The 24,876-nt window shown below is 45.2% G+C and overlaps 1 protein-coding gene across 11 annotated transcripts in view; it reads right to left on the reverse strand.

Annotated features, from left to right (window-relative positions):
- SEPTIN6 (septin 6) overlaps positions 1-24,876 on the reverse strand; it is a 69,173-nt gene that overhangs the window by 19,272 nt on the left and 25,025 nt on the right. For all 11 annotated transcript variants that reach the window (XM_068534208.1, XM_068534205.1, XM_068534207.1 and 8 more), the window contains 2 exons: positions 9,108-9,294; positions 6,458-6,619 (listed from right to left, as the gene is read on the reverse strand). In XM_068534208.1, the coding sequence (XP_068390309.1) occupies positions 6,458-6,619; positions 9,108-9,294 (349 nt within the window). The remainder of the gene's footprint in view (positions 1-6,457; positions 6,620-9,107; positions 9,295-24,876) is intronic.

Here is a 24,876-nt window from a genome sequence, read left to right on the forward strand (position 1 = left end):
TGTGACAGCGCCGAGAATAGGCACATACGGAGACCACACTGCTTGCTGACTGAGATGGACACTCCTGGTTCTCATCCTTCCCCAGAGCAAGAGCTCGCACTGAACTCCTGAGCCTAGAAGTCAGGTCCCCAAGTATTTACCCACGTGCCCATCCCTGTGCGGAGTTCTGTGTCAGGGGCTGCAAGGGGAACAAAAGGAGTTGAAGATACACTCTCTCACCCTCTGGGAGCTTACACTCTGGTTGGGGAAGACTGAATTACATACCCCAAATCACATGAAACAGAATATGCCCAAGGGCTCAAGTGTATGGTCTGGTGCCCTGCACACAGTAGGTGCTTAATAAATACTCCTTGAATGGCAGTGGCACGACCACAGGAATAGCAGAGGAAAGAAAAGTACAAATGCTTGCAGGGGAGGGGGGTAATGAGGAGCGAGGCCCGGAGAAGAGGCAGCCGCCCCCAGCTGGTAGCGTGGGACCTGGGACACCGGCACTGCGCCCCATTCCACAGGGAGCCGGCCAGGTTATAAGTCTGAGTCACCACTGGCCAAATGGAAGCACTGAATAAATACTGTTTACAAACCAGGTGATCCTGGGTGGAGTTTTAGCCAAAAGGGCTTTACACAGAGAAGGAAAAAGTCCACTGGAACAAGCTTTCTTAGCCTGCTTGGAGAAAGAGGCTTCGATCTCAGATATTCTGACCCACTTGTTCACTCATCCAGTCTACAAATATTTACTGAGCTGCTACTATGTGCCAGGCATTAAGAAGAATACAACGGGGCTTCCCTGGTGGCGCAGTGGTTGAGAATCTGCCTGCTAATGCAGGGGACACGGGTTCGAGCCCTGGTCTGGGAAGATCCCACATGCCGCGGAGCAGCTGGGCCCGTGAGCCACAACTACTGAGCCTGGGCATCTGGAGCCTGTGCTCTGCAACAAGAGAGGCCGCGATAGTGAAGAGGCCCGCGCACCGCGATGAAGAGTGGCCCCCGCTTGCCGCAACTAGAGGAAGCCCTCGCACGGAAACGAAGACCCAACACAGCCAAAAATAAATATAAAAATAAATAAATACATAAAAGATTACTATTTAAAAAAAAAAAAAAGAAGAATGCAACACCGAAAAAGCTCAGAGCCTGCCCCTGGCGAGTGCACAGTGTGGTAGGGGAAAGACGCACCAACAATGATAATACAGTAAAGGTCCAGACTATGAACAGAGGCTTGAGGGCTGGAGGAACTCAGAGGAAGGAGAAGCTAATTCCGTGGGAAGTCAAAGCAGGCTTCATGGAATAGGTAGTAGCAATCGTACTAACAGGATTGGGAGCTATGGACCTGATACTAGCAGCAGCTCTGTTTCCCACGTACCAGGTGCTCTACGTTGCATTATCTCATGGAATCTTTACAACACTAGGAGGTAGGTATTCTTATTATCCCCATTTTATAGAAGAGGAAACTGAAGTCCAGAAGGGCTAAATGACTTGCCAGCAGCTACACCGTAGTAAGAGGCAGAGCTAGGGGTGGAATCCAGGTCTCTCTGACTTCAAAGCCCACCCCTGCTGGTCTACCACTCCCTTTTGGGGGGTTCGAGCAGCAGATGAGGGGCGCACTCTAAACCTCGGGGGTGAACTGGCCATGCAAGGCCAGATTGTAAGAGGCAGTTGAAATCTGATCTCACAGCCAATCCTTCCTTTCCATTCTCCTCTAACTCTGCACCGCAAGAATGTTCTTCAGAGTGGAAGAACACAGGCGTTAGTCAGGAGCTCAGACCCAGGACATCTGCTAACCCCCCGAGGTGCTTGGCCATCCGGCTGAAGCAGCTCCCCCTTCACCCCCTCTCAGCTGCTCTCCAATGATCATCTCAGGTGTTCCTACACCCCTTCCCACTTCAATGACTGTCCCTGAAATGGGGACAGAGGACAGAGGGAAAGATGAGGTTATGGATATGGAAGGTGGGTGAGGGGTGGAGGTGGGAAATGTTTCATCAGTCCTAGCAGGGGACCGATCACGAGGATCATTGGGTGTGCGACATATGGAGCATGGGGTGGGGGGCAATGAAATCCTGAAAACTCTGCCTAAGTGCCAGAGCGTCTGTGACCTCTGCCAGCTGGCTTTGCAGGGGCGTCATCTGGACACAATTCATTCCCCCTCAGAGACCCAAGACACGTCGGGAGCCTCAAATCCACCCCCAAACACTTTCAAGGAAAAGGCTGCCCCTCCTGCAGAGAGCCCAAAGCTTCAGTCACACGAAGGGGCAGTCATGGCAGAGGGCTAGACCGAGGGAGGAAATGTTGCATCATTCTCACGCATCCTGGGCTCTCGGCTGAAAGTGATGGAGGAGGAGGGCATGTGAAGTGGGAAGTACTTCTCTGGGCTTAAGAGCAAAAAAAGAAAAAAAAAATCCAAGAAGAGAATAAAGGCATTAAAAAATGTCAGTATTCCCTTGGGTCTGTTATTTTTATCTCCAAAAGACACTGTTAGTTAGAATGCCAGGGTCACTTACTTGCTTTCCCTCCTCCTTAAACTGCTGTCATTTTATCCTTCCCCGCTCTAAAACACACAACCCCTGCCACGGCAGCTTCAGAGGGCTCCCGAGGCCTCCCACACACACTCCTTTGCAACTGGCATCAAAGTCTGTTCTGATAAGTATATGCAAGGATATCATTTCCGAGTGCTCCCAGGCAGATTTCATTTGATTCTACAACAGGCTTACAGGGCGGTTAGTGTAAACCCCATTCGTGATTTGGAAAACTGGTGCACAGAAGAGTTAACCGAGTTGCCCAGGTCCCTAAGTCCCGTGCCCAGATCTTCCCAGGGAGCAGTGAGGACACCACGCTGTAGCTGCCAGCCTCTCCCAACCACCCAGGGCTGGAAGTCAGCTCAGCTTTAACCATGAAGGACAGGAAATCATGGGGCCAGCTCTGGCCCTCTTTCTGCTGCTCTTGAGAGACTGATGGCTCTGAAAACCAGAATAGAGTCGAGCAGAGCATGGAGAAGGTAAACCCTCCAACCAACCCCACCTCCAGGGCTGATACTTTGTATGTGTGGGCCCAGGGAGGAGAGGGTAGATGCAAGACGGCGCAGCTGCTGAAACCTGGACAGGTTCCTAAGGGGACTCCGTGTTACCCTCTCTCGCCCAAGAGACCTCGGATGCCCCAGTCTCAGAAAACTCCACCAGGAGATAGTCCCAAGCCTCCTCCTGGGAGTCTGTTCCCAGACTCACTACCTTTGCAGCCTCATATGTACCTTAAATTCCTCTCGGGACATTTTAAAGTGTTTGATGATCCAACTGGCATGATTATTCTATTCTGGTTCCATGACACCCATTCTACTAGGGAGGTTAGATGACCATCCCCCTAAGCCTCGCGAAATAGAGTGTCAGGACCACCGTTTATCTCTCATCTGATAATATCCCGAGTGGGTGTGGCTTCCTCCCAGGGGGACAGTATTTCCCAGTCGTGCTGCCGGCTATGCTGGCCTCCATTCTAGGCTCCTACCAGTGACCGAGAATTGTCTGATTCTCTCAAGTCAACCCTTGGTGGTGATTCCCACAAAAGTATGTGCCAACAATGGAAATGGCACTGCTGCCTCAGGAGGAGAGACAGGCTTGTGCCTATGGGTCTCCCTGTGACCCTCCCGGTCACCAATGCGCTCTCACTGGGCCCAAATGCCTTTGCGGGGGCCAAACCCAAGACCTCACAGGCAGCCAACCGACTGAGCCGAGTCGAGTAACTGGGCCTAGTCCCTGGTCCCTGGCCATGGTTTGAACCATTCAAAGAACAACATTCGATTTGAACCACATAGCAATTTTAAGCATTAAAGTCTACAACCTTGAGAGCTCTCAGAGCATAGGTGGAAAGGAGCACGCGACAAGACCTCTCCCTCCCTTCTCTTTCCCCTCAAGCTGAAATAAGGGTTTTCAGAGCCACCCAGAAGCCCAGGGGGAGGCTAGACCTCACGACTCTCATTTCCTGCCATGCAAATCCCTAGTGGGGAGCTGCAGGATGACGGGCGGCTCTTCTGCACTTGGGCAAGAGGCTTCTTCCACTCTTCCAATCCAGTTCCCATGACAATTGGCTGAGGTGGCCGAGGCTGTGAGGCTGGAGTCAAATTCAGAACTGAAAGGCCAGCACCCATTCCTCCTACCAGCCAAGCCCGGCTCTCTGATGATGCAGATTCATATGCACGGCTTGTCCGAAGACCCAGTTTGACGCAGTTGCTCCAGTGGCAGGCAGGCTCAGCAATCCTGTGTATATATTTTATAGCAGCAACTCCCCACCCTTTCCCCATCACAACACATGCAACACACAGCGTTCACATGCACGCCCCCTCCCGTGCACATGCCCAGTTCAGGCACGCTAGCTGTGAGCCACCCGTCTTTCTCACTCAAAAAAGCCTGGGGGAACGCAAGGGAATGAGTGCTGAGTGATGCTGTTACAGGGATAACCCGGAATACACTCAAATTTAGTTTTTCAAAGTAAAACACTGGACTAATGTAAGAAAGGACTCAGAACCCCTTCACAGCCAAAACAGCATGGCTGAGGACTGCTGCTTCGTAGCACGGGAAGTTTCTGACCTTGAGGCCAAGGCTGCCCGAGCTTCAAAGCAAGGGCCCAGAGCTAAGTCGAGAGCAGAGCCCAACGTGATTGCCACTCCTGACCCACAATGCAGCCAGAGGTCGTTTTGTGTGATGCCCTGAGATTGCTGAGGACTCTTCGCCCCTTTCTGTCCTTAGCAAAGCAAACCACAAGACCGAAAGCTGCCTAGTGACTTATGGAATCCACGTTCAGAGGGTATCTATGGGGCTTGATGTTCTGAGGTGACTAGGCGCTTCCAGACATCAGTGCCTGAAGACACTTCTCTCTAGGCTCCAATTTTCTTGCAGACTAGGCACCCTTTCAGGTTTTCTCATCATGACAGAAGCTGGTTTCCATCAGAACGCCCTGACTGCTGGAGAGGATAAGCACTAATCTTTTTTTTTTAGTTTTTTAATGCTCATGACCGGTCAGAGAGGCTACAACTCCACCTCCCACAATCCACACAGCTCTACCCTCGGGCCAGATTTGTGTCAAAGATGATGAGGGACCTCTCATCACAAACATATCTCGGGTGTATTGATGGGCAGGAAGTCAGGCGAGACAGTGACTTGCTGCCCCGCTATGCTAATTTGTTGGCCGATTCACAGGAGGTGGCAGCTGATGCTCTAATGATAACTTAGGGGGTGGCGGCAGCAGGAAAGTTTTCTAAAAATGGCTTTTATTACAAGGCTTTCCTGAGTTTGGCCATACCCAGGCATTATGTCATTAGGAAAAACTGATGCCTCTCAACAGAGAAAAAGAAATCTGTTCCCAAAGCAGAGGCTTTCTGCAAGCTATTATCTGTCTCCTTGAAATCACAACATTGAAGATTTCGCAGCAACAGCATCAACACATTGTAAAGAAGCACGAGGAGCCATTTGACTCCCTGCCTTCTTCATTACTCATTCCTCTAGTAGGGGGAGTGGGGGAGTGAGAGGAAAGATGGCAAGCAGTTGGTTGTGGGGGTTTTTTTCAATTCATTCACACTTAATAAAGCAAAGCATAACCCTGAAATTTAAAAATAACATTTCTCTAGTCACCAGAAAAATTGGAGGCTACATGTCATTTTTCCTCCCAGGGGCAAAGGGCTTGATTATCTGAGTACAGATTAGCCTCGAGTCTCCGAAGCCAGCCAACTTTTTCAGCCTTGCCCTCTTTCGCCGCATCCATTGGTCAGAGACAAAGACCGTTTGCCTTTCCAGCAGTCCCATGGGGGCTGCCTGGCCTAGGCCAGTGTGGCATCAGAGAGGAGGGTAGAAGGAGAGGTCTGAATCCCCTGGAGTCAGTCTTTCCCTCCCTCAGTCTCTGGCTATTAATCTCTGCATCTCTCAGGAGAGAGGAACTATTTGCTTCTGGATTCTTTCTCACAAATACCTGAGACTCGGATAATGAAAGTTGACTACAGTAAGATGGATGGTCATGTTTGACTGCTATTTGGTAAAATAATAATAATTAAGAGCAAATGGCCAGGGCTTCCCTGGTGGCGCAGTGGTTAAGAATCCGCCTATCAATGCAGAGGACATGGGTTCGAGCCCTTGTCCGGGAAGATCCCACACGCTGCAGAGCAACTAAGCCCGTGTGCCACAACTACTGAGCCTGTGCTCTAGAGCTTGCGAGCCACAACTACTGAGCCCGCGTGCCACAACTACTGAAGCCTGCGCACGTAGAGCCCATGCACCACAACAAAGAGAAGCCACCGCAATGAGAAGCCCGCGCACCGCAATGAAGAGTAGCCCCCGCTCGCCGCACCTAGAGAAAGCCCGCGTGCAGCAACAAAGACCCAACACAGCTAAAAATAAATAAATAAAATAAATTTTTAAAAAAAGAGCAATGTACTTAGAAAAAAAAAGAGCAAATGGCCAGAAAGTTGAAGCCCTGTGCTCCCACTCACGTTCATGGTTCCGTTGATCTCTGCCACCGACTCATCATCTGTAGGGAACTGGTAGATCTGGACTCCATTGCTGACAAGCTCGCTGGTGATTTTGATTTTGAACTTTGTTAGCTCACTCTTAGAAATGGCATCTGATTTGGCAATGATGGGGATGATGTTTACCTAGGGAAGGGAGGAGCAAAGTGGCATCATTGTTGGTAATCTGCAGCTGATAGCAGCATGACCTAGGACTTCTACCAGCTGCCAGAGGGAGCAGCTCAACGCAATAGTCCAGGACTGGCCACCTCCATGGCCAAACAGCAGTATAATATATGACAATGAGTGCTTACTGTTTGCTGGGCACTGAACTAAGTGCTTTACAAGGATTAACACAATTAACCCTGACAAAAAACCCTCCCAGGAGGTATTAGTACCACAATGAGAAACTGAGGCACAGAGAGGCTAAGTAGCTTGTCCAAGGCCACAGAGCAGGTAAGTAACAGAACTGGGATCCAGATCCAAGTTTAGCCTTATTCCTAAGTCCACAGTCTTAACCTGCCAGCTCAGATCCAAATTGATGAGCTATGTGATATCTTAATATCAAGGTCACTGCTTGGGTGATTTGAAGCAGAAAGAGGACAGTTGGGAATCGACAGTGGACAAGGGGAGAGGTGGCAACTCCTTGCTAACAGTAAATTGTCCCAACCCATCGGTGCAGGCTAGCCCCAGCCAGTATGAAAGGAACCCACATGCGAAGGGAAGAAAGGCAGGGCTCTGTGAAGATGCACACCTGGCCCTCTTTCTGGCAGCAAACACTGATGAACCAACCCACTTACGTGAAGACGACCCTGTGTTACCAATTTGATCTGAGACTTAGCCAAAAAGAGTTACATTGCCGGAGTCTCATGATTAATTTCTGCATAAAGAAAGCAGGTACAAATGCCCAATTTTGGACAGCAGGAGAAAGGACTAATGCTACCCCAAAGTTCAATCCACCTGAACCTCAATCCTTGAAATACCTCCAAGAAGTGACAAGGCTTTTACTGTCGGAGGGTAAAGAAACTTACATGCCTGAGTGAGACAGAGCACAGCTAAGCTCAAGTTCACACACAAAGCACAGTTGGTCCTGCCAGCAGACTCCAATGGGCTGGCATGGATGGTACTTGGGCCCTGAAAAGAGCTCTAGACTTAAGACAAATCCCACCTCCTTTGCTCTTTGCCTTAGGAGCGCCTCTCAAGGCTGACACTGCAGCTTCAGGTGCTGGTCAAAGAAAGACTGGACGTTGGAGGCACCTCCCTTAAAGTCCTGGGGCGTGGGGATTGAAGCCCTTGGCAAGGTGGCAACACTTTTCGCCACGTCCCCCATTGGCACGCTGTAAACACAGACCTACCTAACTCAGCTCCTCCACCAGGCCGCCAGCCGCATCACTCTGCTGCCCTCTTCAAGACATGCAGGATGTGGCGACATTTCCCAAGCGGCCCGTTACTCGTGGGCAGTGAACTCACTGCTGTGAAAAACGAAAAACTGCTCCTATTTTGATGCTAGCTGAAACTCCGTTTTTATAGTGAATGTGCTACTAAACAACTGCATAGAAAGTAGATTTTTTTTGTAAAATAAATTCCCTGGAGTCAGAGAGAGCTCGGTCTGAATCCCAGACCCATTACAAGTTGTCTGACCTGGAGCAAGCTACTTGACTGTGCCTCAGTTTCCTCCTGTGTAAAATGGGGATAATAATAGTACCCACCACACTGGATTATTGGAAGGATGAAATAAAAACAATGCATATAAAGTACTCATCACAGTGCCAGACACATATGAAATGTTAGGGGAGGAAACGTACTAGTAATTAGGCTTTTTAAAGATTCCTGTGGTCGACTCTTTTGCACAGCCAATAATCCTTTATCATGAAGAATCACTGTCTAATTTATATCCGATGTGGGACTTGCATTTTTCAGTTTATCTTAAAGCAGGATGTGCCTGATTCCCACAGCCATCTTCCTTGGGTATGGAGGCAAGATAACCTGGTGCCACAGATCTGAGTTCAAATCTAGGCTCTGCCAGGAGTTGGCTATATGACAATGGGTATGTCACTTAACCTCTTAGAGCCTCAGTTTTCTCTTCTATAAAATGGGAGGTAATGATAGTGTTTGCCTTACCAAGTTGTTGTGAGGATTCAATGAGATACTCCATGAGGTACTTTTACAGTGGTGACATATAATAAGGGTTTAACAAATGTTAGCTGCTATGATAAAATTATTATTGATAATAAGAATAGTAACTTTTGAAGTCGTTTGCATGTTTGATTCTAGTAAAGGTCAGTGAACATCAGGACAAAGGAAAAACACCTTTGCATCGCCAAAGCCTAAGGCCCTAGACCCAGACAGCCGTCTGGCTTGCATCCACCTTTATTCCCAAGAGGGATCAGGGCAGAAAGACAGCTCAGGGAAGACTCAGTGCCCAGTGCTGGGAAAACATCACAAAGCATACAACTCAGGTGCTGGATCAATTAACACCATCTTTATGGAGGGACAGGGAATGAAGGGGAGGATGAGGACGCCACACAACCTCTCCTGAGCTCTGGCATCTGCACTGCACAAGAGACCAGAAGGAGGGAGCCCAGCTTGCCCTGCCTCCCGCCCGCCCTCGTCCCTGCCTCCCAGGCCTCGGTACCTTACTGTCCAGCTTCTTCATCGTCACTAGGTCCAGAGACTTCAAGGAATGACCCGTGGGGGCGATGAAGTACAAGCAGGCGTGGATGCGGGAATCATGGTAGGTGTGCAGTACCCTGCGGATCTTCAGCTCCTCCTGCAGGTAGGCCTCAAATTGGGCGTCGATGAATTCCACAATGGGCTTGTAGCTAAAGGAGGGAGTAGGGAAATGGACAGACCACTTCAAAAACCTGGATTTTGATAGGCTTCGAAACTCTTTTAGAAGTTGAAAATGTCCTTGGTAATCTGACTCTCCCCATCCAGCTGGATTTCTCCATCTCCTCTCAGTGGGCCTCCAACTCCGTCAGACTGTCCACCTCTTTGGTCCCCACATGAGCCAACCATATGCCCATCAGTGCGCTTTCTCTCTAGAATGTGCATTTCTCTCTTCTCATCCCAATCCTGCCCTCCCAGGCCTCAGGGCTCGGATGAATGCTGATCTCCTCCACAATTCCCCAGTTATGCCAGAAATCCCTTCTGTGACCCAGGAGTGTAAAAAAGAATTATGCTATTGGATCGCTTACTGTTGCTTCACAAGGATTAGGGTTCCCTCAAATAGACTGTGTCCTTGTGAAGGGCAGGGACAGTGAAGGGCCCTTCTCTGCCCCCACGGGGCCCCGATGCAGTGTGGAGCCCACTGGCAGTATCTGTGGATGGGCTGATTGCGCGCCAGGCTGGGCTCATGTCTCCGCTTCCTGTGTCTCCCCCGCAGTGCCTAATACTCAAGCTGGTACCCAGTGGCGGTCAGGACCTCTCCTTGACCCATTGCTGGGGAATCTTCCAGAACACACTGGGTTCTGCTCAATCTTCCTGGGTTCGAGGCGCTCCCCTAAGGTCCAGATATTTTTCCAGTTCTCATTTCCTCTAAGGTTGTGACTTGAAAATCTACGTATTCGGACAAAATTTGGTAAAGATAGTCCCGTCTGCACAACCTGAACACACGTGCGCACACAAACACACACACACACACACACACACACACACACTGCACGCCCCACCCCCCCAGCTCACTGAGTATCCAGGCACGGCGCTCCCGTGTGGCTCCAAGTCTTGCCAGGGGTCTTAGCCAAGAGTCAGTCCTCTGCTTCTCTCTGTCCTGGGAAGCGTCTCTGTTCTCTCCCAGGCCATTCCTGCCGCCCCTGCAGCCTCTTCCTGCTCTAGCTAGGTCACTTAGCCTCTGCCCTGCCTCTGTTTCTCATCTCCCGGTCTGTCCGCTGCCCCCCCTCCAGGGCTTCTCCCTTCAAGCTGGAAGGGGTTTATCATCCGGCCCGGGAGAGGGAGTCTGCAGCGACCACTGCGGGAAGGGAACGCGATTGAAGGAGGAGCAGCAGCTCCCACCCTGAGCCTTTTTGAAAGATCCCCCTAGTAGAGAAGGCAAAAGAGCCTTTTTAAAAAGAATCACAGAATTCTAGATTCTGAGAGCTACATACAGAGAGAGCCAGATGCTGGGTACCTCTGGAGCCGCAGAGAAAAATCTAAATATATAGTCCTTTCTTTCTTCCTTTGACCCCTATGAGCCAAACATTGTTCTGAAGGGTAAGAGCATCAAAGAATCTGTTGGCTGCAGAGATCCTTAGAAGGTTCCTGAAGAATTAGGAGTGGGGGCGGGGGGATACATCCCTTAGGTTTATCCAATTAATTTTCAGGTGACAGGCTCATTTGAGTGATCTAATTATGGCACTGCTACATTTTTTCCCTCCATTACATAACTTTTTTACTTCATTTTTTTTTGCTCTACAAAAGGGATCAAAGGAGGAAAGAAAACAATGCATTTTTAGCTTTTTTTCCCCTGAATCTCTAGTGATACCCTGAGCCTATCTTTCTGCTAATGCCTCTGGCTCTTAGGGTCTCTGAAGAGATGCTTCGTCAGACCAGCCAAAGCAGCCAGTCAACTAACAGTATTTGGTTTAGACTAATCCTAAATGGATGACTCATCTTTGTCTTATTCATTTTTCCCCTTCTTCCTGCATTTTCTTTTGTTTCTGCTCCCAGTTTTATTGAGATATAAGTGACACAGAGCACTGTATAAGTTTTAAGGTGCACAGCATAGTGATTTACATCATGAAGCGATTATCACAATAACTTTAGTGAACTTCCATTATCTCACACAGGTACAAAATTAAAGAAATACAAAAAACTTTTCCCTTTTGATGAGAATTCAGGATTAAGTCTCTTAACTTTCATACATAACATACAGCCCTGTTAATTGTATTTATTATGTTGTACATTACATCCCTCGTATTTATCTTATAACTAGAGTCTTTTTTTTTAATTTATTTTTTGGCTGCATTGGGTCTTCATTGCTGTGTGCGGGTTTTTCTCTAGTTGCGGTGAGTGGGGGCTACTCTTCGTTGCAGTACGTGGGCTTCTCATTGCAGTGGCTTCTCTTGTTGCGGGACACGGGCTCTAGGCGCGTGGGCTTCAGTAGTTGTGGCTCGCAGGCTCTAGGGCGCAGGCTCAGTAGCTGTGGCGCAGGGGCTCAGTTGCTCCGCAGCGTGTGGGATCTTCCCGGACCAGGGATCAAACCTGTGTCCCCTGCACTGGCAGGCAGATTCTTAACCACTGCACCACCAGGGAAGTCCCATAACTAGAGTATTATTCATCTTTATATTCTCAGTGTCCGGCATGGTATCTGGAATATAGTAAGGGTCCCAGCCCTGCTCCCAACGGCTCATCTTCCCTCAGTGGTTGTCTCCCCCATCCCACTCTGTCATGCTCACTGGACTCCAGCCCATGGTAAACAAAAATCCCTTACTCCTATAGGCAACCTCCTCACAAAATGCTCCCTTCCTCTAAATGACCCCTGACTCCCCTTCAGAGATGCTGCTTCCCTCATATCCTTCTCAACTGGAAATTTCTACACCCCTCACACCCAAAGGCAGCTTTTTTCCAGCCCATTTTCCCTGGCTTACTATGATCTCTTCCATCTCCTACAAAACCCAGCTCCAATATACTCTACCCCTTCTCCTCACTACTGTTTATCTTTTACTTTTCAGGGTAGGAATTCTTAACCGGGGTCCACAGACCTCCAAGGGGTCTATGCATAGAATTAATAGGATCCATGAACTTGGATAGGAAAAAAACACATCTTTTTCACTAAGCTCTAACTGAAGTTTAGAGTTTCTTCAGGTACAAAAGTAGGTAACAATCTGCAGTCACTTCAGCAGTGCCTGTGATTTCATAACCAATAGAAATCACCAATATTTTTTGTTTCCTATTACAGTTGTTGCAAATATCTCAAAATAGCATTTATAATCATCACAACTTCTGAAGTATAATAGTTATTAGACCTGCATATAGATATTGTTATTTCAGGGATTAAAAGAGAAGCGCACAGATTACTATATCACAATTTTAAAGTATTTTGGTAACTATTTTTTGGTATAATTGATGTATTTTAGGCATTTAAAAATGTTATTCTGAGCCCATATGCCTCACTGGCTGGTTAAGGGGCCAAAGGCACAAAACAAGCCCTGGTCTAGACACTATTTCTTATTCATTTCAGACAATGATATGTACTATGAAGACAATAAAATAGGATAATGGGATAAAAAGTGGCTGAGGGTTCAGCTACTTTAAATACAGTGATCAGGGAAGGCTTCTCTGAGGATGTGGCATTTGAGCTGCAAGGATGAGAATGACAGTCATGGAGAATCTGAGAGAAGAGCATTCCAGGCAGAGGGAATAACAAACGTAATTGTCCTAAGGCAGAAACAAGCTTGACAAGTTTGAGCAGTAGAATTAGTGAACAAAGGAAGAACAATAAACTATTCACAATTGCCCAAAGGTGGAAACAACTCAAACATCCATCAACTGATAAAGTGTGGAATATCATACAATGGAATATTACTCAGCCATGAAAAGGAAGAAAATTCAGATACATGCTGCCACATGGATGAACCTTGAAAACATCATGCTAAGTGAAAGAAGCCAGACACAAAAGGACAAATAGTATATGGTTCCACTTCTGTGAGGTACCTAGAATAGTCAAATTCACAGAAACAGAAAACAGAATAATGGTAACTTACTGGGGGCTGAGGGGAGAGGGGAATGGGAAGTTATTGTTTAATGTGTTTCCTTTTGGGGTGATGAGAATGTCTGGGGACTAAACAGAGGTGGTGGTTGCACAACATTGTGAATTTATTAAATGCCACTGAATTGCTCACTTTAAAAGACTTAATTTTATGTTATGTGAATTTCACCTCAAGAAATACAAGAATAATAAGAGATGAAGCAAGCAAGGTAGCAGGGGACAGATCACATAGGGTCTTGTGGGTAGGATATAGTAAGGTTTTTTTTTTTTAACCGTGAAAAGGGTCTTCTGCTCCATAATGTTTTCTATTTGGTTATTGTCAGGTGATAAGAAGTCTATGGCTTTATGCATGTTTATTTTGAAATTGGCTACCTTGCAGAACTACTATCCATTAGAATTGTCTTTCAGTTGATTATTTTGGGTTTCCTAGACAGAGATATTATGGAAAAATAGTAATTTTACCTTTCAATGAATAATTTTCAATTGTCATCTTTCTTGATAATGTTGACCAGTCCTTTCTTGAAACACCCCCTGGCTTCACTGCCACCATTAGCTCCTACCTCTATAATAACTCTTCTTTCTCACTTGCCTTAGCTTAAATTGTTGGCTCATCTCTGAAGTTCCATCCTGGACCATCTTTTGTTGTCATTCTACACATCACATGCCCGTTAGCCCTGCGTGGTCCTGGTCACTCCCATGGCCTCAGTTATCACTGTCTCCTATCCATTTCCTAGACACCCGCAAGTCATCCCAGTCTCCTTCTCCCACGTGCCATTCCTCAGTGCAAACGCAGCTGTCAGAAGCTCCCCTGCTGGAAACCCAGAAGGCCTGGTCACAGACATTATACTTGAACAGCACCCTCTCAGGCAAAGCCGAGATACCATAAGGTCAGGTCTACTGGAACAGTGCCCAGAGTGACAACAGCTAATCTACTCCATCCCTCCAGTCACCTCTTCCCTCTATGCTCATTGCTATTCCACTCTCTCCTCATGGACTCATCATCCCTCAAAAACGTCCACTGTGCCCTGTGAAACCCCTGAACCATGGTAAACAAAATTGCCTACATCTTTGCCACTCAGAGTGTGGTCCTTGAACTGGCAGCACTGTGGTCACCTGAAAGCTTGTTAGAAATCCAGACTCTCCAGTCCCCAACCCAGACCTACAGGATCAGAATCTACATCTTATTAAGAGCCTCAGTGGCTTGTATGCAACTTTAAAGTTTGAGAAGTGCTGGCCTATATCATCTTCCTCTTCACAGAACTTGCCTTGCCTCTTCACGCTACTGGTAACCTAATTCTCCCCTGAGGGCCCTGCAACCCTGAGGACCCCGCAACCCTGAGGACCGCATTGCCTGGCAGCCCCCTCCTATGTAGGCTTCTTTTTTTTTTTTTGGCTGCGTTGGGTCTTCGTTGCTGCATGCGGGCTTTCTCTAGTTGTGACGAGCGGGGGCTACTCTTCGTTGCAGTGCGCGGGCTTCTCATTGCAGTGGTTTCTCTTGTTGTGGAGCACGGGCTCTAGGCGCGTGGGCTTCAGTAGTTGTGGCGTGCGGGCTCAGTAGTTGTGGCACACAGGCTCAGTAGTTGTGGCTCGGCGGGCTCAGTAGTTGTGGCACACAGGCTCAGTAGTTGTGGCTCGCGGGCTCTAGAGCACAGGCTCAGTAGTTGTGGCGCATGGGCTTAGTTGCTCCACAGCATGTGGGATCTTCCCGGACCAGGGATTGAACCCGTGTCCCCTGCACTGGCAGGCGGATTCTTAACCACTGCGCCACCAGGGAAGTCCCCTGTGTAGGCTTCTTATTCTCCCACAACCTGTGTACGTTGGGCTCAGTGTGTGGGCATTCAGGTAGCCACTCAGCCCCACTTCTAGGGCGTTACTCCTCTACCTCAGTGTAAAACAACTTTCTCCATTTGAGGCCTGTTCCATCCTCTTCTGGTGGTGCCTGACCCCGTCTTTCTCCCTGTTCTGGGTGACTGCAACGTGCTTGCGGACAGGCCATCAACCTTCAGCCTCTTTATTCCTTGATCGCCTCAACTTCACCAACCTCCAGCTCCCTCTACTTCAGCCACCTACACATCATACCGTTTGCCAGGCCAGCTTCACCCAAGACAGCTTCTAACACCCCACTATCTGACCACCACCGCACAACTTCCCAGCTCTTCTATGCCTTCAGTCTGCCTAAACCTGATCTTTCACCTCATAGAATCCTCTGGTACCTTGACCTCTCCATTATCTCACAGGATATCAACCCCCTCTTGGCCTCATCTCCTTCTCAGCCCAGGCTGACCCCCATAACTGATTGTCCAAAACACTCTTTTATCAACTCATCTCCCACCACACCCCTGCTTTCTACCCTCCTTGCCTAGCAAAACTGCTGGGCTGAATAAATTTCAGGATCTGCTCTCTGCTCCTACACCACTGCTGCTGAAGTTGACTCGAAGAAATCACAAAACTTTGGGTCTTGGGGACTTCCCTGGTGGTCCAGTGGGTAAGACTCCACGCTCCCAATGCAGGGGGCCCGGGTTTGATCCCTGGTCAGGGAACTAGATCTCACGTGCATGCCACAACTAAAGATCCTGCATGCCACAAACTAAAACCCGACGCTGCCAAAATAAATAAATATTCAACAAACAAACAAAAACTTTGGGTCTTGGCACCCAAATTCCTGGCCTCCAACCTCACAAAGGCCTTTAAAACAACATGACAATCCTTTTGCTCAGCCTTGATTGGCTCCCTTCCTACTGCTTTCATTGACCATGCCAAACTTTCAACACTTTCCTCAAGCTCCAGAACTTATTCATGACCCCTTCCCTCTCACAAGACGGTATTATCTTCTATTTTATCAACAAAATCAAGGTCACCAGGTTCACACTACCCCAACCCACCTCACTCCCTCCCCTTCCCTGTTCCCCTCTGGTCTCTGAGGATGAAGGGTCCCTCATCCTGTTCAAGGTCCACCGCCCCTTGTGTACCTGATCTTATTCCTTTCAGGCTCTTTGAGAACCTGGCTTCATCTATCAGCTCCTCACCTACTACTGACTACTCCCTCCCGCAACCTATAAACAGGCTTAAGTCTTCCCTCATCCCCCCAAAAAAAAGACTTTTCCACAGCCCAATCCTCCTCAACCACACATTTCTCCCCAACTACTGCCCTGTGTCTTTTCTTCCCTTAGCAGTCAAGTTTCTTTTCTGCACCTACCACAGGGTCTGGCGTATAATAGGTGCCCAATAAATATTTAATGCATGGATAGAGATTTTTTTTGAAAGAATAATCTACTCATTTATTTATTTTTACTTCTCGTTCATTCCTCAACACACTGTAGACTGTTTTCCACCCTCACCAGCATCCTAGCTGAAACCTTCAATGGATACTTTGGGTTTTTTTTTTTGTTGTTGTTTGAAGTATAGTTGATCTACAATGTTGTGTTAGTTTCAGGTGTATAGCAAAGTGATTCAGTTATACTGTATATCTTCTTTTTCAGATTCTTTTCCATTATAGGTTATTACAAGATATTGAACATAGTTCCCTGTGCTATACAGTAGGTCCTTGTTGTTTATTTTGTCTATAGTAGTGTGTATCTGTTAATCCCAACCTCCTGATTTATCCCTCCCCCGCTTCCCCCTTTGGTAACCATAAGTTTGTTTTCTATGTCTGTGAGTTGGATACTTTTGGTTTTAAATGATGAAAAGTTAGAGGTGTTTATTTTCTTTTTCCCATCAATGTATATATCATTCATTCATTCAACAAATGTGTACTGAATACCCACTCTAAGCCAGGTCACTACCTTGTACTCATCCTGCACGACTTCAAGACTTAGCCCAATCATTCCTGATCACCTCCTCTCCCCTTTCAGCAATCTGCACCCTATACTCCCACCACCAGGCTTGATTGCTGCTCTTCCTGTTCCCACAGGCCCCCTCCACATACCTCTGTTACTGTACTTACCACATTATGTAGAGTTTGTATACATATTTGCCCCCTCTACTAAACTACAAGCTCCTTAACTACAGACTGTGTCTTATTCCTCAGTAGCCCTGGCACCTCACACTGTACCTGGCACACAGTAGGCATTTAGTATTTTATAAACTGAACTAGATCCCCCGCATCAATTGGTTACTATTGTCTATTTCTCTCACATCTGCCCCCTCCTCTCCATCCTGGAAGCTTCTGCTCCTGTTCAATCCCTTGTCATCTCTCCCATCCTCATAAAACTCACCTGTGACCTTCTTGCTTCCCTCTAGACACTGCTTTATCTTTTTCCCAGCTCAGAAAAGCTTTTTAAAGGAGCAGTGTATATCCACTTTATCTGTTTCTTTTTAAATTTTTTCAACTCTTTTTATTTTTTATTTTTTAAAATTAATTAATTAATTAAAATTTTTTTGGCTGCGTTGGGTCTTCACTGCGGAACACAGGCTTTCTCTAGTTGCAGCGAGCGGGGGCTACTCTTCGTTGCGGTGAGCGGGCTTCTCCTTGTGCTGCCTTCTCTTGTTGCAGAGCACGGGCTCTAGAGCGCAGGCTCAGTAGTTGTGGCACACGGGCTTAGTCGCTCTGCGGCATGTGGGATCTTCCCGGACCAGGGCTCGAACCCCTGTCCCCTACATTGGCAGGCGGATTCTTAACCACTGCGCCACCAGGGAAGTCCCAAAAATTTATTTTTAATTATGCAAGCAATACATGTACTTAATCTACCCTCCTCAGAGGTAACTACTAATAGTAGTTACTATTTTTAGTTTGTTGATTATTCGTGCAAACTTTTTTCTCTGCTTCTATAAACAGAGAGAGAGGGAGAGAGAGAAATGTTTGTTTTACTGGGAAGGGGCAGATTTATACAAATGGCATCATGATCTGTGTATCATTCTTCAACTTCTTTTTTTCACTTAACAACATGCTTATGTAAGTATATATAGATCTAACTCATTCTTTTACACTGCCAAATACAGTTCCATGGTATGGTTGTACTATAGCTCATTTAGTTGCCCTATTGGTGGAAATTTAGACTGTTTAAAAAATTTTTTTCGTTCCATAACCAATGCTGCACTGAACATTCTTTTTGTATGCTTTTTATGAACATGTACAGTTGTTTCTCTAGGCTATATTCCTAAAGGTGGACCTGCTGGATCATAAGATATTCACATTTAAAATTTTAATAGATACCATCAAATCTGCCCTTTACAAAATCTGTAACAATTTACACTCCCAGCAACATGAATAAAATTACCTGGTATTAATGGATATTATATTTTTATGTTTTATTTTTGCAAATCTGATAGATGAAAAAAATACTTCATTCTTTCATTTTGCATTTCCCTACTCACTGATGAAGTTGAATGACAATCATTTCATATGTTGATGGGCCATTTACATTTCCTCTTCTGTCAATTACTTGTTTATTTCTCATTGAATTGTAGAAGCTCTTTTTACATTTTAGAAAAATCCTTTGCTATACAGGTTGCAAATATTTTCTCCTCATCTGTAGTTTGTTTTTACTTTTATTTATAGTATCTTTCAGTAGACTATTGACTGAAAAAATGCACAACCTAAAAGTTGAGAATTATGTTCTATTTGGTGGAAAAAACTGAGGACTTAGCCCAGAAGACAGCTTCTCAGAGAGCTCTGAGGGACTGCTCCAAAGAGGTAAAGGAGGAGCCACGATATACAGGGGTTTTTGCAACAAAAACCAGGCAGTCAGAACATCAAAAGATTACTGTTAATTAAACAAGACCAGACATCTCAAGTTAATGATTGTAGCACTTTTCTATGTATGGGAAGAGGCAAGAGTCTGGCTGGGCTCATTGAAATCATGCCTTTGACAGGCATCTTAACTATCTAGGGCCAATATCCTGCTTTTCTCCATCCATTCTGAGTCCCCTCAGGGTGCACTGTTGCAGGTGGCCATGCTGGCTTGATGGCCTCAACATCCTTTGTTTACTGAAAAAGCAGGCGACATTTTTCATCCACAAGAAAAAGGTTTTTGTTTTTAAAATTTAAATCTGTCAGTATTCTATGACTTTTGGATTTTGTGTCATGATTAGAAAAGCCTTCTCTAAGGGATCAATACCAGAATAACTGAGGCAGAAGAACGGATAAGTGACCTGGAAGATAAAATAGTGGAAATAACTACTGCAGAGCAGAATAAAGAAAAAAGAATGAAAAGAACTGAGGACAGTCTCAGAGACCTCTGGGACAAGATTAAACACACCAACATTTGAATTATAGGGGTCCCAGAAGAAGAAGAGAAAAAGAAAGGGACTGAGAAAATATTTGAAGAGATTATAGTTGAAAACTTCCCCAATATGGGAAAGGAAATAGTTAATCAAGTCCAGGAAGCACAGAGAGTCCCATACAGGATAAATCCAAGGAGAAACACGACAAGACACATATTAATCAAACTATAAAAAATTAAATACAAAGAAAAAATATTAAAAGCAGCAAGGGAAAAACAACAAATAACACACAAGGGAATCCCCATAAGATTAACAGCTGATGTTTCAGCAAAAACTCTGCAAGCCAGAAGGGAGTGGCAGGACATATTTAAAGTGATGAAGGAGAAAACCCTACAACCAAGATTACTCTACCCAGCAAGGATCTCATTCAGATTTGATGGAGAAATTAAAACCCTTACAGACAAGCAAAAGCGAAGAGAATTCAGCACCACCACACCAGCTTTACAACAAATGCTAAAGGAACTTCTCTAGGCAGGAAACACAAGAGAAGGAAAAGACCTACAATAACAAACCCAAAACAATTAAGAAAATGGTGGACTTCCCTGGTGGCGCAGTGGTTGAGAATCTGCCTGCCATTGCAGGGGACACGGGTTCGAGCCCTGGTCTGGGAAGACCCCACATGCCGTGGAGCAACAAGGCCCATGTGCCACAACTACTGAGCCTGTGCGTCTGGAGCTTGTGCTCCGCAACAAGAGAGGCCATGATAGTGAGAGGCCCACACACCACGATGAAGAGTGGCCCCCGCTTGCAGCAACTAGAGAAAGCCCTTGCACAGAAACGAAGACCCAACACAGCCATAAATAAATAAATAAATAATTCAAAAAAAGAGAAAATGGTAATAGGAACATACATATCGATAATTACCTTAAATGTAAATGGATGAAATGCTCCAACCAAAAGACACAGACTGGCTGAATGGATACAAAAACAAGACCCATATATATGCTGTCCACAAGAGACCCACTTCAGACCTAGGGACACATAGAAACTGAAAGTGAGGTGATGGAAAAACATATTCCATGCAAATGGAAATCAAAAGAAAGCTGGAGTAGCAATTCTCGTATCAGACAAAATAGACTTTAAAATAAAGACTATTACAAGAGACAAAGAAGGACACTACATAATGATCAAGGGATTGACCGAAGAAGAAGATATAACAATTGTAAATATTTATGCACCCAACATAGGAGCACCTCAATACATAAGGCAAATACTAACAGCCATAAAAGGGGAAATCGACAGTAACACAATCATAGTAGGGGACTTTAACACCCCACTTTCACCAATGGACAGATCATCCAAAATGAAAATAAATAAGGAAACACAAGCTTTAAATGATACATTAAACAAGATTGGACATAATTGCTATTTATAGGACATTCCATCCAAAAACCACAGAATACACATTCTTCTCAAGTGCTCATGAAACATTCTCCAGGATAGATCATATCTTGGGTCACAAATCAAGCCTTGGTAAATTTAAGAAAATTGAAATCATATCAAGTATCTTTTCCGACCACAACGCTATAAGACTAGATATCAATTACAGGAAAAATTCTGTAAAATATACAAACAGATGGAGGCTAAACAATACACTACTTAGTAACCAAGAGATCACTGATGAAATCAAAGAGGAAATCAAAAAATACCTAGAAACAAATGACAATGAAAACACGACGACCCAAAACCTATGGGATGCAGCAAAAGCAGTTCTAAGAGGGAAGTGTATAGCAATACAATCCTACCTTAAGAAACAAGAAACATCTCAAATAAACAACCTAACCTTACACCTAAAGCAGTTAGAGAAAGAAGAACAAAAAACCCCCAAAGTTAGCAGAAGGAAAAAAATCATAAAGATCAGAATAGAAATAAATGAAAAAGAAATGAAGGAAACGATAGCAAAGATCAATAAAACTAAAAGCTGGTTCTTTGAGAAGATAAACAAAAGTGATAAACCATTAGCCAGACTCATCAAGAAAAAAAGGGAGAAGACTCAAATCAATAGAATTAGAAATGAAAAAGGAGAAGTAACAACTGACACTGCAGAAATACAAAGGATCATGAGAGATTAGTACAAGCAACTCTATGCCAATAAAATGGACAACCTGGAAGAAATGGACAAATTCTTAGAAATGCACAGCCTTCCAAGACTGAACCAGGAGGAATAGAAAATATGAACAGACCAATCACAAGCACTGAAAAATTGAAACTGTGATTAAAAATCTTCCAACAGGACTTCCCTGGTGGCACAGTGGTTAAGAATCCGCCTGCCAATGCAGGGGACACAGGTTCGAGCCCTGGTCCGGGAAGATCCCACGTGCCGTGGAGCAACTAAGCCCGTGTGCCACAACTACTGAGCCTGCGCTCTGGAGCCTGCAAGCCACAACTACTGAAGCCCACGCACCGCAACGAAGAGTAGCCCCCACGCACCACAATGAAGATCAGCCCCCGCTCACTGCAACTAGAGAAAGCCTGCGCGCAGCAATGAAGACCCAACGCAGCCAAAAATAAATGATAAATTAAAAAAAAATCTTCCAACAAACAAAAGCCCAGGACCAGATGGCTTCACAGGCGAATTCTATCAAACATTTAGAGAAGAGGTAACACCTACCCTTCTCAAACTCTTCCAAAATACAGCAGAGGGAGGAACACTCCCCAACTGATTCTACGCATCTACAAATAGATGGAGAGATATACCATGTTCTTGGATTGGAAGAATCAACATTGTGAAAATGACTCTACAATCCAAAGCAATCTACAGATTCAATGCAATCCCTATCAAACTACCACTGGCATTTTTCACAGAACTAAAACAAAAAATTTCACAATTTGTATGGAAACGCAAAAGACCCCGAATAGCCAAAGCAATCTTGAGAAAGAAAAACGGAGCTGGAGGAATCAGGCTCCCTGACTTCAGACTATACTACAAAGCTACAGTCATCAAGAGAGTATGGTACTGGCACAAAAACAGAAATATAGATCAATGGAACAGGATAGAAAGCCTAGAGATGAACCCACGCACATCTGGTCATCTTATCTTTGATAAAGGAGGCAAGAATATACAGTGGAGAAAAGACAGCCTCTTCAATAAGTGGTGCTGGGAAAACTGGATGGCTACATGTAAAGTATGAAATTAGAACAATCCCTAACACCATACACAAAAATAAACTCAAAATGGATTAAAGACCTAAATGTAAGGCCAGACACTATCAAACTCTTAGAGGAAAACATAGGCAGAACACTCTATGACATAAATCACAGCAAGATCCTTTTTGACCCACCTCGTAGAGAAATGGAAATAAAAACAAAAATAAACAAATGGGACCTAATGAAACTTGAAAGCTTTTGCACAGCAAAGGAAACCATAAACAAGACGAAAAGACAACCCTCAGAATAGGAGAAAATATTTGCAAATGAAGCAACTGACAAAGGATTAATCTCCAAAATTTACAAGCATCTCATGCAGCTCAATATCAAAAAAACAAACAACCCAATCCAAAAATGGGCAGAAGACTTAAATAGACATTTCTCCAAAGAAGATATGCAGATTGCCAACAAACACATGAAAGAATGCTCAACATCATTAGTCATTAGAGAAATGCAAATCAAAACTACAATGAGGTATCATCTCACACCGGTCAGAATGGCCATCATCAAAAAATCTACAAACAATAAATGCTGGAGAGGGTGTGGAGAAAAGGGAACACTCTTGCACTGTTGGTGGGAATGTAAATTGATACAGCCACTATGGAGAACAGTATGGAGGTTCCTTAAAAAACTAAAAATAGAACTACCACACGACCCAGCAATCCCACTAATGGGCATATACCCCGAGGAAACCATAATTCAAAAAGAGTCATGTACCAAAATGTTCATTGCAGCTCTATTTACAATAGCCAGGACATGGAAGCAACCTGTGTCCATCATCGGATGAATGGATAAAGAAGATGTGGCACATATATACAATGGAATATTACTCAGCCATAAAAAGAAACGAAACTGAGTTACTTGTAGTGAGGTGGATGGACCCAGAGTCTGTCATACAGAGTGAAGTAAGTCAGAAAGAGAAAAAGAAATACCGTATGCTAACACGTATATATGGAATCTGAGAAAAAACAAAAAAGGTCATGAAGAACCTAGGGGCAAGATGGGAATAAAGTCACAGACCTACTAGAGAATGGACTTGAGGATAGGGGGAGGGGGAAGGGTAAGATGTGACAGGGTGAGAGAGTGGCATGGACATATATACACTACCAAACGTAAAATAGATAGCTAGTGGGAAGCAGCCGTATAGCACAGGGAGATCAGCCTGGTGCTTTGTGACCACCTAGAGGGATGGGATAGGGAGGGTGGGAGGGAAACAGCAAAAGGGAGGAGATATGGGGATGTATGTATATGTATAGCTGATTCACTTTGTTATAAAGCAGAAACTAACACACCATCGTAAAGCAATCATACTCCAATAAAGATGTTAAAAAAAAAAAGAAAAGCCTTCTCTACCCCCAAAGTTATAAGAATATTCTCCTATATGTTTTCCTCATATTTTTAGAAGTTGTTTTTAATCCAACTGGAATCTATTTTTGTGAATGGTGTTTGTGTGGGATGGTCTCATCTTATTTTTTCGTAACGGATGGCCTATTTTCCCAGCACGTTTTCTTGAATAGTCCATTCTTTCCTTGCTAACTTACAAATGCTAAATTCCCATATAAACATGGATTTGATCTTGGACTCATTTTTCTGTTCAATTGCTCCTTTTGCTATTCTTTTTTTTTAAATAAATTTATTTATTTATTTATTTTTGGCTGTGTTGGGTCTTGGTTGCTGTGCACAGGCTTTCTCTAGTTGTGGCGAGCGGGGGCTACTCTTCGTTGTGGTGCACAGGCTTCTTATTGTGGTGGCTTCTCTTGTTGTGGAGCACAGGCTCTAGGTGCACGGGCTCAGTAGTTGTGGCTCACGGGCTCTAGAGCACAGGCCCAGTAGTTGTCGCACACAGGCTTAGTTGCTCCATGCCATGTGGTATCTTCCCGGACCAGGGCTCGAATCCCTGTCCCCCGCACTGGCAGGTGGATTCTTAACCACTGCGCCACCAGGGAAGTCCCTCCTTTTGCTATTCTGATGCCTTTACTTCCTTACCTCCCATTCACTCATGGCAATCTAGTTTCTACCCACGATTTCCCTGGAATTATTATTCCTAAGTGTATTAATGACCTTCATGTTGCCAAACCCAATGGATATTTTTTCAGTTTTTATCTTCCTGGACACTATTTATCATTCCCTCCCATATGCTACATAATACAACTCTCCCTTGATTCTTCTACCAATAAAAGTCACGATCATAACAATATCTTCTGTTCGTTAGTTACCCCATGCCAGGCACTGTTTAAGCGTTTCCTGTGCCATACACATGGAGTATGCCTCACCCATAACCCTCTGGTTAGATATCAGTATTATCATCATCCCTACTTTACAGAAAACT

The sequence above is a fragment of the Eschrichtius robustus genome, chromosome X, assembly GCF_028021215.1.
Source record: "Eschrichtius robustus isolate mEscRob2 chromosome X, mEscRob2.pri, whole genome shotgun sequence".
NCBI classification, from domain to species: Eukaryota; Metazoa; Chordata; class Mammalia; order Artiodactyla; family Eschrichtiidae; genus Eschrichtius; species Eschrichtius robustus.